The sequence below is a fragment of the Bos grunniens genome, chromosome 10 (assembly GCF_055505025.1).
Source record: "Bos grunniens cultivar Pamir isolate PY7600 chromosome 10, Bosgru_T2T1.0, whole genome shotgun sequence".
NCBI lineage: Eukaryota > Metazoa > Chordata > Mammalia > Artiodactyla > Bovidae > Bos > Bos grunniens.
Window position 1 is genome coordinate 98808776 of NC_141174.1, and position 18247 is coordinate 98827022.

An 18247-nucleotide genomic window follows, 5' to 3' on the forward strand; every position below is an offset into this window, starting at 1 on the left:
GAGGTTTCTCAGAAAATTAAAAATAGAGCTACCACATGATCCAGCAATTCCGCTCCTGAGTATGTATCCAGGTAAAACCATAATTTGAAAAGACACATGCAGCCCTATTTTCATAGCAGTACTATTCACAACAGCTAGGCCATGAAGGCAACCTAAATGTCCATCAACAGATGAATGGATAAAGAAAATGTGGTATATACATACAATGGAAAACTACTCAGCTATAAAAAGAATGAAGGAATGCATTTGCAGCAACATGGATGGACCTAGAGGTTATTATAATAAGGGAAGTTAGAAACAGAAAGACAAATACCATATGATATTATTTACATGTGGAATCTAAAACATGGCACAAATGAACCCCTCTAGAAAACAGAGAGAGACTCACAGACAAAGAGAACAGACTTGTGGTTGCCAAGGGAGGGGTGGGAAGGGAGAAGGATGGACTGGGAATTTGGGGTTAGTATATGTAAACTATTATATATACCATGGATAAACAACAAGGTCCTACGGTATAGCACAGGGCGCTGTATGCAATCTCCTGGGATAAACCATAATGGAAAAGAGTGTAAGAAAGAATATACACATGTATAAATGTAACTGAGTCATTTTGCTGTACAACAGAAATTAATACAATGTTGTAGATCATTCATGTTATAGATACAGCAATAAGTAAAATGTAGTGCCTTTCTCTGCTGTATTCTTCTCTAATATAGCACATACATGGGAAGCCACGCCAATCCCTAGAATGTAAGAAGTTCAAGTAGCTCATTTTCCCCAAGATCATTTATCACATAGTTCAAAAAATTCAGAGATATGACGTATTTTTACATGAGATCCCTAGTGATGCTCATCCTACAAATATACTTCTAAAAATCATGTTGAAGCACCACTTTGGGATCAAGCTTTAATAACTTAATATATAAGCCTATGGAAATGGAAATTCCTTTAACAGCACACTGGGAAAAGGTTTTGATTCTTTCCTTATTGAAAAAGCCATCTGCCAAATATTCAACATAATAATAATGAAATTTATAATGTGGAGGGTAGTTCCAGAATACTCATCACCACAGAGAATGACTGCAAAAATTTGCTAACGTTCAAATGATTCCACTGTTAAATTATCCTTCTGTCTTACAATAACTCCTAAAAGGTCAAGCTTCAGTTTTATAGCTGACTGATGGACTATCACTAATAAAAATTTGTTAACATACAGTTATTTTGAAAAAATCATATTTTCTACCAAAAATACACCTAAATTAATGAAATAGCTGAAAGATTACTTTCATTTTAAATATTAACTTTTCCTTTAAAGGGAAATTGAAAACTTTGCCCATTTCTCTGTCCCTGGAGTTGATTGACTCAATACCCTACAACAATAAATATATTTTCAATGCACTTTTCTGACACAATTATTTTTTCATAAAAATGCATAAGACAAGCATTCAGCTTTAGTATTATATCCCACTGGAGTTTTACAAGATCTCTTTAGGTCATGAGAATAAACAATATTCAAAATAACTTTGAAGACAAATTCCCTCTATTAAAATGTCCCTGCCTCTGAGTATCTTCAAACACAGTTGGCCATTGAACAAAGAGGGGGCTGGGGACACAAAGCCCCCTTGCAGTTGAAAATCGAGAATAACTTATAGTATAACTTATAGTGTGCCCTCTACTCGCAAATTCAACCAACCACAGATTGTGTAGTATGTAGTATTTACTACTGAAAAATATCTGCATATAAGTGGACCCATGCAGTTCAAATCCATGTTGTTCGAGAATGAACTGTATTGTTGATAGGAGGGTAGAGGTCAGTTAAAATGTCCTCGTCCTAAGGAAGCAGGGAGAAGGTATGTGTGTGCTTTTTGAGTTCAGTGGTAAAACCTGGGTTTAGGAACCCCAACTCTCCTTCAGATGGATTTGCTTGCTCAGCTCCTCCCTGCGCTTCAGTGGCTGGAAAGAAGGAAGTGGTGCATAGACCTGGTCATCAACAATGAGTCATCTCTGAGTTTAAATCTCCTTCTTAGCAATGGTGCCAGTGTGAGCACACGTATTTCAGAGACAGGAAGGGCAGCTCTGCCAACTCAAAGGGCTGATAGTTTAGAAAATTTAGGTGGCATTGTAGAGACAATGAGAGGGTCACAACAACTTTCAGTTAAAAGCAGCTGCCTTATTTCTTAAGAAATTTTCTTGGGGAGAAGTGAAGGTCTGCTGAGGGCAATGGTGGAGAATTCAGCCTCAGGGCTGAAAAGGCCTATCATCTCTTCTAACTGTTGGGCACAAAACAGAAACTATAGTAAGAATTTAAGGATACAATCTTTTCAATGGGCCTTTATTTGATGAGATTCAATGAACACACCTTTCCAGAATGGGAAAGACAATGAAGGACAGAAACGGTATGGACCTAACAGAAGCAGAAGAGTTTAAGAAGAGGTGACAAGAATATACAGAAGAACTGTACATAAAAGTTCTAATGACCCAGATAACCACAATGGTGTGGTCACTTACGTAGAGCCAGACATCCAGGAGTGTGAAGTCAAGTGGACCTTAGGAAACACTGCTTCTAATAAAGCTAGTAGAGGTGATGGAATTCCAGTTGAGCTATTTCAAATCTTAAAAGATGATGCTGTTAAGTGCTGCACTCAGTATCCCAGCAAATTAGGAAAACTCAGCAGTGGCCACAGGACTGGAAAAGGACAATTTTCATTCAATCCCAAAAAAGGGCAATGCCAAAGAATGTTCAAACTACTGCACAATTGCACTCATTTGACATGCTAGCAAGATAATGGTCAAAATCCTTCAAGCTAGGCTTCAATATTATGTGAACCAAGAACTTAGAAAAGTTAGAGGAACCAGAGAGCAAACTGCTAACATCCATTGGATAATAGAAAAAGCAAGATAATTACAGAAAAACATCTATTTCTGCTTCACTGACTATGCTAAAGCCTTTGACTTGTGGATCACAACAAACTGTGGAAAATTCTGAAAGAGATGGGAATACCAAACCACCTTACCTGTCCCCTGAGAAACCTGTATACAGGAATCAACAGAACCAGACATGGAACAATGGACTGGTTCCAAATTGGGAAAGGAATATATCAAGGCTATATACTATCACTTTGCTTTTTTAACTTATATGCAGAATACATCAGGTTAAATGCCAGGCTGGATGAAGCAGAAGCTGGAATCAAGATTTCTGGGACAAATATCAATAACCTCAGATATGCAGATGACACCACCCTTATGGCAGAAAGTGAAGAGGAATTAAAGAGCCTCTTGATGAAGGTGAAAGAGGAGAGTAAAAATGCTGGCTTAAAACTCAACATTCAGAAAATGAAGATCATGGCATCCAGTTCTATCACTTCACGGCAAATAGATGGGGAAAAATGGAAACAGTGACAGAATTTATTTTCTTGGACTCCAAAATCACTGTGGATGGTGACTGCAGCCATGAATTAAAAGATGTTTTCTCCTTGGAAGAAAAGCTATAACCAACCTAGATAGCATATTAAAAAGCAGAAACATCACTTTGCCAACAAAAGTCCATATAGTCAAAGCTATGGTTTTCTAGTAGTTATGTATGGATGTGAGAGTTGGACCATAAAAAAGGTTGAGCACTGAGGAATTGATGCTTTTGAACTGTGATGTTGGAGAAGACTCTTGAGAGTGTCTTGGACAGCAAGGAGATCAAACCAGTCAATCCTAAAGGAAATCAATCCTAAATTCATTGGAAGAATTGTTGCTGAAGCTGAAGCTCCAATACTTTGGCCACCTGATGTGAAAAGCTGACTCATTGGAAAGACCCTGGTCCTGGGAAAGACTGAAGGAGGAGAAGGGGGCGACAGACGATGAAACGGTTGGATGGCATCACCGACTCAATGGACACGAGTTTGAGCAAATTCCCAGAGATGGTGAGAGACAGGGAAGTCCAGTGTGCTGCAGTTCACGGGGTAACAAAGAGTTGGACATGACTTATAGCCTGAACAACAACATCGGAAAGAGCCAAAGGGCAAAAAGAAAAGTAAAAACCTCTTCAAAATTATCACTTGGAATTAAACACCTCATGTCAACTTGTATAAGACAGATAAAAGATTTTCTTTTTCCTTACTCACATATGCAACACCAAGGAATGGCTTTAGTCTCATTTTTCAAGACTCCTACTTCTACTGGCAGGGGAAAAGTAATGCTTAAATGCAGACAGGAAGTAGCAGGAATATACTTTAGGCTTAGCTTTCTTTAATATCATTCATTCTCTTCATATAAGCTCTGGCTAAGTTATGGTCCTTTTACAAATGTCTAAAGGAACATTTAGACATACACTAACATACCCTAACATACCCAAGGGTAGTGTTCCTACCCTTCAGGATGAAAACTACTGAACTCTGACAACTAAGATGCTATGTGACCTTGTTAAGAGTTTTTGATATCTGGTAAATTTGATGATGACAGAATTATGAAGTGTTCTTTACCTAATGTGGTGTAAAAAATGATTAAATACTTTGCTCCCTGAATAAAATTTTAAAAATTAACTAGTATGATTTTTAAATGATTATGAACTAGAAAACTTTTATGCATTGCTTTTTTAAATACGGAATTACCAATACGATGGAAGAAGCTTAAATCACTCAAATCTGAAGTGACCTCACTTTTGTTGAGGAATCCATAGTGGACTCTGTTGAATTCTAATGTTCACTATCAATAGAGGACCTATTATTAGATAATAACCACTATCTGAAGGAATGTGAAGATACTGCTCCATATTTTAAAATAATTTATGCCAAAAATGCAGTCATCCACTCTAAATAGTTAAAGGGCCAACAAAGTTGTCATAATTTTAGGGAATTAGAGAAGCAAACATTAAAAATGAATGACTTTCATTTTAATATAAGACAAGAGATACTCTTATGAATGAGGCTGTATTCTACTCTTGAAACAATCATATATACTCACAGGTAAGGAAAAATGACAGCTTTCAGCTTGTGTTGCATCTTTATGTACAGATATAAAATGGTAGATAGGGTAAATTTTTAAATGCTAAGCAAATCAACTGCTTTATAATAAAGTTGGAGAGACTGAGAAACTAGTTGGTATTAACAAAAAGGGAAATTCTATGATTTAACATTATTTGCCTACCTCTAATCAAAAGAATAAAGCCATTTAAACTTCATCCCAAACTTTATCATAACATCCACAACAATAAATCCTCAAGTCTTTAGTGCCTCCTCAAAAAGGAGAGGGTTAGGGGATTGGAATCAAGATGATGAAGTAGGATATGGAACACGTATTTTACCACAGATACATCAAGAATACACCTACCGAACACTAGCAGACCTCAAACATCTGAAAGGACAAGAAAGACCTCTACAATAATCAAGTAGAAAAAAAGAAAAAGGAAGTGGAACAGGTTCTGTCCCTCTGGAAGGCAGTTCTGATGGTAAGTAGAGGTTCCCACATCCTGGGAAGTCCCCTCACTTCACTGCTGCTGCTGTTAAGTCGCTTCAGTCGTGTCTGACTCTGTGTGACCCCATGGACAGCGGCCCACCAGGCTCCTCTGTCCCTGGGATTCTCCAGGCAAGAATACTGGAGTGGGTTGCCATGTCCTTCTCCAATGCATGCATGCATGCTAAGTCGCTTCAGTCGTCTCCGACTCTGTGCCACCCCATGGACAGCAGCCCACCAGGCTCCTCTGTCCAAGGGATTCTCCAGGCAAGAATACTGGAGTGGGTTGCCATTTCCTTCTCCGTCACTTCACTGGCAGGGAGATTAGCTGGGACAGAAGAGAAACTTCAGAGGTTCCAACAACTGGTTTGTGGCAGGACACAGGGAGACCTATACACATAGTCTGTGCGACTGCCCTGTGCACCCCAACTTGAGACACACATATGCTGGTACAGCTAGGGACTGCGTGCTGGAACACCAGGTTTAGAAGATAGAGCTATGGAGAGGGCTGCTGTTGGTGGAATGGAGACAGCCTGAGTGGGCTGGACTGTGGGAAGCAGCAACTAGGAGTCTTCAGGGAAGAACCCTGGGCTGCCATAAAAGTGTCAATGGCACACAAAGGCGGAGTGTGGCTTCCATTCTAGCCTTTTCCCCACCTCTGGCTATTGCTCCCATGGACTCTATGACAGGCTCCCACACAGGCAGGCCTGCACAGCCTGGCCCTTGCCCCAGTCCCCTCCCATTTGGGCAGGCTCTGGTGCTCCAGCCACCACCTTGGTGGTTCTGGGAGCAGATGCCAGTGGTTGTCCAAGCACAGAGGTGAGACTGAAATCACAGCTGAGATCCAGGGGTTGTGCAACTTAGGAAGCAGAGCTGAAATCTTTCCTTGTGGCTGCACAAACTGCAGATTTACAACTCCACTGTCAGCTTTGTAAATTCAGCATCCATGGAACACTTTAACAAACAACTTGTGCTCCCGTGGCTGGGTCGCATCTGCACACAGCAGTTGTAGGTTTTGTAGGTGTGTACAACAGGGGCTGGGTCAGGCCAGGATGTGAGCTGCCTCAATAGCACTCACTACAGTTATGGGGTCTTACTCCAGTGGATGTGTGCTGGTGGTCTTGTGAAAAACGAAATGTCAAAGGCACCGGGGCTGATTGCCAGCATCCCTATGTTGGGGCCAAAAGCAGCGCCAACTACAACCTACTTTATTAGCCCACACAATGGGTAAAAAGTGACACAACAGAGTATAGTCATAGGTGAACAGGCCCAGCAGAAGAATACTCAGTGACTTCTCTCCCAGTGGGACCATGCCAATCCCACTAACCTCACAGTGCATAACAAACACAGCTCAAAAGTGGAGCTGGGGGCTTCCACTCCAATAATTAGGGAGGAGACCTGTCCTGGATAGGGTTGCTGCTGCTGCTGCTGCTAAGTCGCTTCAGTCTTGTCCGACTCTGTGCAACCCCATAGACGGCAGCTCATCAGGCTGCCCTGTCCCTGGGATTCTCCAGGCAAGAACACTGGAGTGGATTGCCATTTCCTTCTCCAATGCATGAAAGTGAAAAGTGAAAGTGAAGTCGCTCAGCCGTGTCCGACTCTTCGAGACCCCATGAACTGAAGCCTTCCAGGCTCCTCCATCCATGGGATTTTCCAGGCAAGAGTACTGGAGTGGGGTGCCATAGCCTTCTCTGCTGGGTAGGGCAGTGATAACCAAAGAGCAAAGAGGAGGCCCCACTCAATACCCAGTGCAGGATCCAATCACATAGCATCAGTCACACCTCCTATCAAGGGGATGATGGCCAGCATACACTGAGGAAAAAGGTGACAGGTATCCATACTGCAAACGGCCCTCACACCAAAAATATTAAACCCATGCAAGCTACACAGGAGCATTCCCACAGAAAAATAGCCCTCAAGGACCACAATAGATAATTGTTTCTCCTAAACTCGTTCCTGCCTGCTCAGTTGTATCCAACTCATTGTGACCGACCCCATGGACGATAGCCCACCAGGCTCCTCTGTCCATACCATTTTCCAGGCAAGAATACTGGAGTGGGTTGCCAGCAAAGAAATATAAGTAAAATGAAGAAACTGAAAAACCACTTCCAATTAAAAAACTGAGAGAATTCTCCTGAAAGAACAAACAATGAAAGAGATCTATTTGGTCTAATAGTCACTGAATTCAACAAGGAGACAATGAGAATATTGAAGGAATTAAGAAAGGCTATCAACAGAAATGCAGATTACTATAAAAAGGAATTAGAAACCATAAGGAAGAGGCAAGAGAAAGGAAAGAATTCATGTGAAGAAACAAGAGCTGAACTAAAGACTATGAAAAGCAGAATTAATAATGCAGAAGAATGAATAAGTGATATAGATGATAGAATAATTGAAATCACCCAATCAAGAGAGCAGACAGAAACACAAATTAAAAAAAAAATATGAAAGCAACATAAGCAACCTATGGGATAATATAAAGAATGCCAATCTATGCCTAATAGGGATCTCAGAGAGAAAAGAAAGAGAAGAAAGTATTGCAAATGTATTTAAAGAAATTATGGCTGGAAACTTCTGAAACCTAAAGCAGGAAATAGATATCCAGACATAGGAAGCACAAACATACCTACACCAAGACATAATAAAAATGGCAAATTTCAAGGAAAAATAGGACACACATCAATGAGCAGATATTTGGGACAAAAATCAATAAGGCAACAGAGACCCTAAATGATACAACAGAACACCTAGACTTATTAAGGACACTGTAGTTAAAAGAAGGAGAATACGGATTCTTTTCAAGTGCACTTGGAACATGCTCTAGGACTGACCACATTCTTGGGCACAAAACAAGCCTAAACAGAAATTATTTCAATCATCTTTTCTGACCGCAATGGCATGAAACTAGATATCAGCCACAGAAAAAGAAATGAGAAAAAAACAGAAACAATTACTTGGTGACTAAACAACATGCTAGCAAAACAAAAACAAACAAACAAATGGATCAATGATGAAATCAAAGAAGAAATTTAAAAATATTTTGAGGAAAATAACAACAAAAATACAGCCATTCAAAACCTATGGCATGCAGCAAAAGCTATTCTTAGAGGAAAGTTCACAGGCCTTCTTTAAGAAAGCAACCGACAAACAACTAATCTCAAAAATATACAAGCAACTCCTACAGCTCAACTCCAGAAAAATAAATGACCCAATCAAAAAATGGGCCAAAGAACTAAATAGACATTTCTCCAAAGAAGACATACAGATGGCTAACAAACACATGAAAAGATGCTCAACATCACTCATTATCAGAGAAATACAAATCAAAACCACTATGAGGTACCATTTCACACCAGTCAGAATGGCTGCGATCCAAAAGTCTACAAATAATAAATGCTGGAGAGGGTGTGGAGAAAAGGGAACCCTCTTACACTGTTGGTGGGAATGCAAACTAGTACAGCCACTATGGAGAACAGTGTGGAGATTCCTTAAAAAACTGGAAATAGAACTGCCTTATGATCCAGCAATCCCACTGCTGGGCATACACACTGAGGAAACCGGAAGGGAAAGAGACACGTGTACCCCAATGTTCATCGCAGCACTGTTTATAATAGCCAGGACATGGAAGCAACCTAGATGTCCATCAGCAGATGAATGGATAAGAAAGCTGTGGTATATATACACAATGGAGTATTACTCAGCCATTAAAAAGAATACATTTGAATCAGTTCTAATGAGGTGGATGAAACTGGAGCCTATTATACAGAGTGAAGTAAGCCAGAAGGAAAAACAAATACAGTATACTAACGCATATATATGGAATTTAGAAAGATGGTAACGATAACCCTGTATACGAGACAGCAAAAGAGACACGGATGTATAGAACAGTCTTATGGACTCTGTGGGAGAGGGAGAGGGTGGGAAGATTTGGGAGAATGGCATTGAAACATGTGAAATGTCATGTATGAAACGAGATGCCAGTCCAGGTTCAGTGCACGATGCTGGATGCTTGGGGCTGGTGCGCTGGGACGGCCCAGGGGGATGGTATGGGGAGGGGGGAGGGAGGAGGGTTCAGGATGGGGAGCACGTGTATACCTGAAATAAAAAAAAAAAAAAAGAATACATTTGAATCAGTTCTAATGAGGTGGATGAAACTGGAGCCTATTACACAGAGTGAAGACATATTTATTAAAATAAATTTTCATTTTACAGTCATACTAGGTATTATATTTTAAGACTACTTAAAAGTGAAAATGATAAAATATAGTACTGTAAAATAAAATGTAATACATTTGAAACCTTAAAAAATAGCCAAATAACTACCATTTTGCTTTTTTACACCTATATTTCCTGAAACACTGTATAATAGCCACAAGAAAAGTGAAAAGATGTAAAACTTATAATTTATATGAAACAAGGAGAACAATGGTTAAATAAATATGTTCAAGTAAGTAAATAAAATTTTTTTTTTGGCCACACCACAATGCATGTGGGATCTTAATTCCTATACCAGAGATTGAACCTGCACTCCCTGTAATGGAAGTGCAGAGTCTTAATTACTGGATTTTGACCAATAAAAGTTTTAAATTAACATACCTAATTGAGATTGAAAAGTTGTATTAAGTTTCTTCTGTGCCAGTTCAGCTTTCAATGTGCGTAAATCTGAAATTGCTTGTTTTCTCATCTATAAAAAAGAATTGTCTTTCAAAAATGAACTTCCATCTTTTCTAAAATTATATAATTGTCATATAAATAAGGGTTTTTGAAATAGCTTTCATGTCTTCTCTCATTTGCCTTCAGTCCCTTTGCTTGCACTGGATTACTATGGTAAATGTATCATTCATAAATCCCTTTGAGTAAGCATGCTTATCTACTGCTAGTTATGCTACCAAATAATTTCACTTATTAGTATATAAGCATGATAAAAAATAAATGGTTCTAAAAAAAAAAAAAAGAAAAAAAAAAAAAAGAAACAAGAAAAATATCAAAAAACAACCTAATCCACCACCTAAAAGAATTAGAAAAAGAACAAACAAAACCTACATTTCGCAGAAGGAAGGAGATAACAAAGATCAGAGAGGAGATAAATAAAATAGAGATTTAAAAAAATACAAAAAAAAATCAATAAAACCAAGAGTTTGTTCTTTGAAAGGGTAAACAGAATTTACAAACCTCTGGCCAGGCTTATAGGGAAGACAGATGACCCAAATGAAATAAGAAATGAAAGAGGAGAAATAACAAGATACTGCAGAGAAAGAAAAAAACAAACCAAGAGAATATTATGAAAAATTATAAGTTGACAATCTTAAAGATTGGACAATCTCAAAGAAATGAACAACCTTTGAGAAACATATAGCCCACTGAAACTGAATCAAGAAGAAATAGATAACTTGAATGGACCAGTCACTAGAAATGGAATCAAGTCAGTAATAAAAAAAAAAAAAAAAAAATTCACTAAGTGCAAAAACTCATGATCAGAAGGCTTCAATGGAGAATTCTACCAAACATACAAAGAACTTACGCCAATACTTCTCAAACTCTTCGAAAAGACTGAAGTGGAAGAAACACTCCTGAAGACATTCTGTAACACCACTGTCACCAAAGACATTACTACAAAAGAAAACTACAAGCTAATATCTTCGGTGAATATAGACAGAAACATTTCCAACAAAATATTAGCAAACTGAATCTGAAAGCACATAAAAAAGGCCATAAACCACAACCAAGTTGGATTCGTCCCAGGTTCACAAGGATGGTTCAACACATGCAAATTAATCAATGTGATACTCTACACCAACAAAAGGACAAAACCCATATGATCATCTCAATAGATGCAGAAAAAGCATTTGATAAAATTCAATATTCATTTATGATAAAAATTCTGATGAAAATGTGTATAGAGTGAATATATCTCATCATAGTAAAAGCTGTTTATGGCAAATCCATAGCCAATATAATACTCAAAGCTGAAAGCCTTCTTACTAAAATCTAGAACAAGACAAGGATGCCGCTTTCACCACTTCTCTTCAAAAACTATTGGCAGTCTTTAAGCACAGCAATCAGACAAAAAAAAAGAAATAAAATGTGTTCAAATTCATAGAGAAGAGGTAAAATTGTCATTATATGCAGATGACATGGTAAAATATATACAAAGAAAACCCTGAAGACTCTACTCAAAAATTACTAGAACTGATATACTAATTCAGCAACACAGCAGGATAAAAGATTGACATAAGGAAAATGGTTGCATTTCTTTACACTAACAATGAAATACCAAAAAGGGAATGTAAGCAATCTCTTTTAAAATCACACCAAAAAAACCCCACTAAAACTTAGGAATAAATCTCACCAAAGAGGTGAAAGACTTACATGCTGAAAATTCAAAACATTAATACAGAAAATGAAACATGATTCAAAGAAATGAAAAGATATCCCGTGCTCTTGGGTGGGAAGAATTAATATTTTTTAAGTGGTCATATTACTGATTCAATGTGATCCCTATTAAATTACCCATGATATTTTTCCACAGAAATAGAACAAATAATACTAAAATTTATATGGAACCAGAAAAGACCCAGAATTGCCAAAGCAATCCTTATAGGAAAAAGAACAAAGCTGGAGGCATAACCCTCCCAGACTCCAGACAATACTACAAGGCTACAGTAGTGAAAATAGCATGCTATTGGCACAGAAATTGACATACAGATAATGGAACAGAATACAGAGCCAAGAAATAGACCCACACACCTATGGGCAATTAATCTTCAACAAGGAGGCACGAACACACAACGAGGAAAAGACATTCTCTTTAGCAAGTGGTGCTGGCAAAGTTTAACAGTCGCATGTAAATCAGTGAAGTCAGAACACACTCTCCCACCCTACACAAAAATCAACTCAAAATGGCTTAAAAACCTAAATATAAGACAAGACACCATAACATTCCTAGAAGAGAATATAGGCAAAACATTCTCTGACATAAATTGTACCAATGTTTTCTTAAGCCAGTGCCCCAAGGCAATGGAAATAAAAGCAAAAACAAACCAAAGGGAGCTAATCAAACTTACAAGCTTTTGAACAGCAAAGGAAATGAAGTGAAGTGAAAGTCACTCAGTCGTGTCTGACTCTTGGCGACTCCATGGACTATACAGTCCATGGAATTCTCCAGGCCAGAATACTGGAGTGGGTAGCCTTTTTCTTCTCCAGGGAATCTTCCCAAACCAGGGATTGAACCCAGGTCTTCCACATTGCAGGTGGATTCTTTACTGGCTGAGCCACAAGGAAAGCCTATAGCAGAGGAAACTATAAACAAAACAGCCTACAGAATCAGAGAAAATATTTGCAAATGACACAACTGACAAGGTCTTTGGCTCCAAAACATACAAACAACTAATACAACTTAATAAAAAAAAACACAACCCAATCCAAAAATGGGCACAAGAGCTAAACAGACATTTCTCCAAAGAAGACATACAGATGGCCATTAGGCACATGAAAAGATGCTCAACATTGCTAATTATTAGAGAAATTCAAACTAAAACTACAAGTAGGTACCACTTCACACCAGTCAGAATGGCCATCATTAAGAAGTCTACAAATAGCAAATGCTGGAGAGGGTGTAGGGAAAAGGAACTCTCATACACTATTGCTGGGAGTGTAAGTTGGTTCAGCCACTATGGAGTAGAATTGCCATATGATCTAGCAGTCCCACTCCTGGGCATATATATTTTCAAAACTACAATTTGAAAAGATACATGTATCCTTATGTACAGAACAGCACTATCTACAATAGCTTAGACATGGCAACAACCTAAATGTCCATCAGCAGATGAAAGGATAAAGAAGATGTGGTATATATAAACAATGGAGTACTACTCAGCCATAAAAAGAATGAAATAATGCCATTTGCAGCAACAAGGATGGGCCTAGAGATTATCATACTGAAGTAAGTCAGAAAGAGAAAGACAAGTACCATATAATACCGCTTATATGTGAAATCTGAAATACGACTGAAATCAACATATCTACAAAAGAAAAACAGACTCACAGACATACAGAATATACTTGTGGGTGTCAAAGAGGGTGGGATAGGGGAGGAAGGATTAGGAGTTTGGGATCAGCAGAGGCAAACTATTGCACACAGGATGGATAAGCAATAAGGTCCTACTGCATAGCACAGGGAACTATACGATATTCAATATCCTGTGACAAATTATAACAAGACAATATAATATGTGTGCATGCATCACTGAGTCACCTTGTTGTACGGAAGAAATTGACACAACATTGTAAAACAACTACACTTGAGTAAAATTCTTTTAAAAAGAGGAAGGATAGAAGAATAAGGAAAAAGACAAATAATGACAACCTCAGTGGTTTTCTCTTGAAGGGTAATGAGGACTTTGTCTATTAGGCAGCTCTATAATCTTGTGTTTTTAAAATAAGACCCATGGAAAGGGAAGAGATCTTTGTTTTGTCAGCTCTAATATTAGTTAGGTCTTGACTCATTTGATCTATCACAACGGAATTCTTGTTCAGGCATTTTAACATATAAAACCCCTTGTTTTAATATTTTGATAATCATCTTTACATAGCATTGTAAACACAACCTAAAATTTATTTTAAAATCTTTCCATGATTGTCTTGGATTTACAACTTACATTTCAGCCAAGGAGAAGTTATTTTTTGATAAGACCATTTGTTTCTTTCTTAGAAATATTATGGAAACTCTCTTCCCTCATGGTTTAACAATACATTTCTGCCAAGAACCATAGCAGAAATGAGCTTTTCTTAATGTCCTTGGCTCCCCAAAGTAATTCATGATATAAATTGTTATTTAAAATTTTTAAATGACAGTTTCATTTTGAGTTTTTAACCAATGAAATGTGAATATTTAAGAAGATTCTATGAAATAATTCATTACTTTCATTAGCTTTACGAAGAAAACATGTACTGCTAATTTCTTTACGTCTACACTTTTGAAATGGGAAAGCTTTGCAGGCGTTAGCATTCAGATCAACTGTATATTACATGCTTCAAAGTGAAACAATCACATAGGGTATAAATTCTATCAAAATTTCATAAACACAAGAACAAGAAAATTGAAATACAAAAGAACACAAGGAATCTCAGTGCTTCAGAGATGATGTGCAAGATGGTTCAGGGCTGACCCTGCGCTCTCCCAGGGCTGCTGTGACTTGTCCTTCTTTTTCACAGTTTATCAAAGACCAGAGAAACACGGAGCAATGACTCATGAGAAACGTGACAATGTACATTTTATCTAAACATGCATTGCAAAAGTGCAGGGGCGAATAGGCTGGAAGAAGAAAGAAAAAAAAAATGAATAAAAGAGCCTGAAATTAAAAGCAAGTCATATCTGACTTAGGCAATTCCAATGCAAAAAACTGGTATTTAAATTTCATGTGATCAAAGGCAAAAAAAAAAAAAAAAAAGAAAAGATATCTGACAAAATTAAAACAGTTCATCTAAAGGAAACTCACCTTTTATACAAACTCTGAGAAAACCTCTTTTAGGAAACTAAATTTATCAGCCACTCTCTGTACAGTTTCTAGGTAACCTCAATGCTTAGGCTCCTGATCCCCAGGAAATGTACATGGGCTATAACCAACTACCCAGAAGCACCCCCAGACCACTGCTTTGTGGCCTGAGTCTGTGTGAATTTGCTTGGCCAGTGGATAAAGACTATGCCACTGTATACAGTTTTGCAAATAGATTAGTCAAATAGCACTCAATTTTTCTATATGAAGTAAACAACTTCTCATCAAGTTAATTAAGAAACTGTTCTTAAGAGGGAAATGGAATGGAGCTCCTTAGATTAAGGACAGAGGGACTGAAGTTTACAGCAGGAGCTCAGAGAGCAGCAGGGAAGATAGTGTGAATTTCCCTGCATGGAATACTTTTGTGTCCATATATATCAAGTGGCTTAGAACATATTCTCTAAAAACAAAGTAAGATTACAAGTGAAACTTAAGCAAGGAAGTAGTTTAAGGCATGAAATAAAAGATTTGTGCTGTCAGATGAGACTTTGCAGGAGCTGCTCTTGAGATGTTAGGGACGGAGAAAAAATCAAGGAAAGATAAAAGTATTACAAGAGCCAGGCAAGGTTAACCTCAAACTTGGCTCTGATCCATGGCAAATGAAGCGGTTTGTACAAACCCTGAGTCATACCTGATTCAAGAATAAAAGAGTGGATGTCTTGCCAAAAACCAATGCCAAAGAAGTTGTTTCTAAGAAGCATAAGGGGAAAAACTCTGCAATCACCAGTTCTGTGTGTATAAATAGCGTCATTCATGTCCCTTGTGGGCTTGTTATGGGCCCTCCAAAAATACACCCATGCACATTTTATTTCCCAAAGCATTATACTATATAATAAAATGCCATCTTTTGAGGAAAAAGAAAGGGATCCAAGAGTAATCATAAAGGACCATATCAATTGTAATAAAAATTACTAAAATTCATAAAACTGTATTTTCTTTTACAAGCAAAGAATGCTAAATTATATTTTCCACAAATGGTCATCTTGTTACAACTGGTAACCCTAAAATGAGCCCCCAGATTTTATTTTCACAGCTAGCTGTTCAGTACTGCCAAGTGGGAGAAGAATGTTCCTACTCTGTATATGTCATGGACACTCAGTCCTTCCAGCTAGTTCTCGCTCTTTGAACAATCTTCTTAAGCAGCTGCTACAAGGGTACACACTGCCCTGGCCATGCTTCAAAGGTCCTCACTTTGAGAGCCTGCTTCTCTCGTGCCAACCTGGGGTGGACACAGTGGAGGCGTTGGGCAGAGATGCCTGGCTTGAGGCATTCTGGGCATTTCCTGCCTATGGGGCTCCCAGTGCTAGCTCACATCCTTCTGTAGGCAGAAACCAAACCAGCACCAGGATGATGCTCTTTGCTGTAACCCAGCTGAAGAAGCAGATAAGGAATGAGGAGAACCCAAGTCACTAAAACTGGAGCATCTGGGGCAGACATTTCAAAGTTCACGTCACATGGCAGTAAATTTTAGACAATTTGATAGCCTTCCATTTTCTTACATCTAAAGTAAATGGTACACACCAGTCCTGGCCAGGTGAGTAAGGGACAAGGAACATGTCTGAGCCTGCTCAGTGTCCCAGCAGAGTGGCATGCCACGACAGGCAGCAAACCTCACTCTAAAGCTCCATAAGATCTGGCCTCCCACTCCCAGCCCTGTGTCTCTTTCCCAAATCACTCTGGACACTCCTGACCCAGCGGCCTTGTGTCCACATACCAAGTCCCTCCCTGGCCTCACTTTCTTCATACAAACCTCTTCCTCTCCCTGGAATGCCCTTCCTCTCTGACACTCTGCCTGGCTACCACCCTTTCCCATCTCAGTTTCAAAGTCAACTTTCCAGGGATTTCTTTCTCTGAATAGATCCCATTCCTCTCCCTTAGTGCCCAAATCTGATCAGAAGTCTTAGTCCCTCACATACTTGTCAAAAATGTAATTAACAATCATTTGTTAATTATTAAAAAAGGTGTTAATTATTAAAAAAAAAAAGTGGTCACCTATAAGCTCCATGAAAGGAGGTACAGAGACAGTTTGTCCTTTTTTTTTGCTCTATTTCTAGTTACTAGGTGAGCACTGTAATTGAGATAATAAAAAAGAAATATTCACTAAAATGATAAACACTATTTAATTGAAAAAGTGTTATTCTTCAACTGTTTGATACATTTCAAGATAGTTTTCATGGCCCGCATTTTATAGATGAGGAAAGTACATTTCAGAGAAGAGGATTTCATTTAAGTTCACCTGGCAAATTGGAAATGGCAGAATCCAGACGTAAAGAAATTCTTGACCTTGAAGCTGAAGCTCTAAGATCAAATTTGCTCATCCCAAAAAGCAAATCCAGCAGCACTCTCTCCTCAGTGGAGCTTCATGATGCAAATTAAGATGAAAACTGTGAACCCACGTACCTACCGTCAATTAACCTTTGACAAAGGAGGTAAGGATATACACTGGGAAAACGTGTCTTCAGCAAGTGGTGTTGGGAAAGATGGACAGCCCCGTGTAAATCAATTAAATTAGAACATACGCTTATACCATACACAAAAATCAACACAGAATCGTTTAAAGACCTAAATAGAAGACACGACACCATAAAGCTCCTAGAAGAGGACATAGGCAAATGTTCTCTGACATAAATCATACCAGTTTTCTTAGGGCAGTCTCTCAAGGCAGTAGAAATAAAAACAAAAACAAATGGGACCTAGTCAAACTTATAAGCTTTTGCCCAGAACAAACAAAACCATAGACAGAATGAAAAGATAACCTACAGCATGGAAGAAAATATTTGCAAACAATGCCACCAACAAGGGATTAATTTCCCAAAGTATACAAACAGCTTGTACAACTCAACAACAATAAAAAACAATTCAAAAATGGGCACAAGAGCTAAATAGACATTTCTCCAAAGACATACAGATGGCCATTGGATACATTAAAAGATGCTCAACATTACTAATTGTTAGAGAAATGCAAATCAAAACCACAATGAGGTAATCGCCTCACACCATTCAGAACGGCCATCACTGAAAAGTCTACAAATAACAAGTGCTGGAGAGTGTGTGAGGAAAAGGGAGCCCTCCTACACTATTGGTGGGAGCGTAAATTGGTGCAGCCCGTGGAAAACAATACAGAGACTCCTCAAAAAACTAAAACTAGAATTACCATATGATCCGGCAATCCCACTCTTGGGCATATATCCAGATGAAACTATAACTCAGAAAGAAACACGCACCCTTTGTTCATATGAGCACTATTCACAATA

General features: G+C 38.4%; 1 protein-coding gene across 9 annotated transcripts in view; it reads right to left on the reverse strand.

Annotated features, from left to right (window-relative positions):
• The window catches only part of KCNN2 (potassium calcium-activated channel subfamily N member 2), a 504825-nt gene that overhangs the window by 23781 nt on the left and 462797 nt on the right, over positions 1 to 18247 (reverse strand). The window contains exon 8 of one of the 9 annotated variants that reach the window (XM_086323291.1): positions 10036 to 10123. The exons of the other annotated variants lie outside the window; for them this stretch is intronic. Within the exon in view, the coding sequence (XP_086179417.1) occupies positions 10036 to 10123 (88 nt within the window). The remainder of the gene's footprint in view (positions 1 to 10035; positions 10124 to 18247) is intronic. 9 annotated transcript variants of the gene reach the window in all.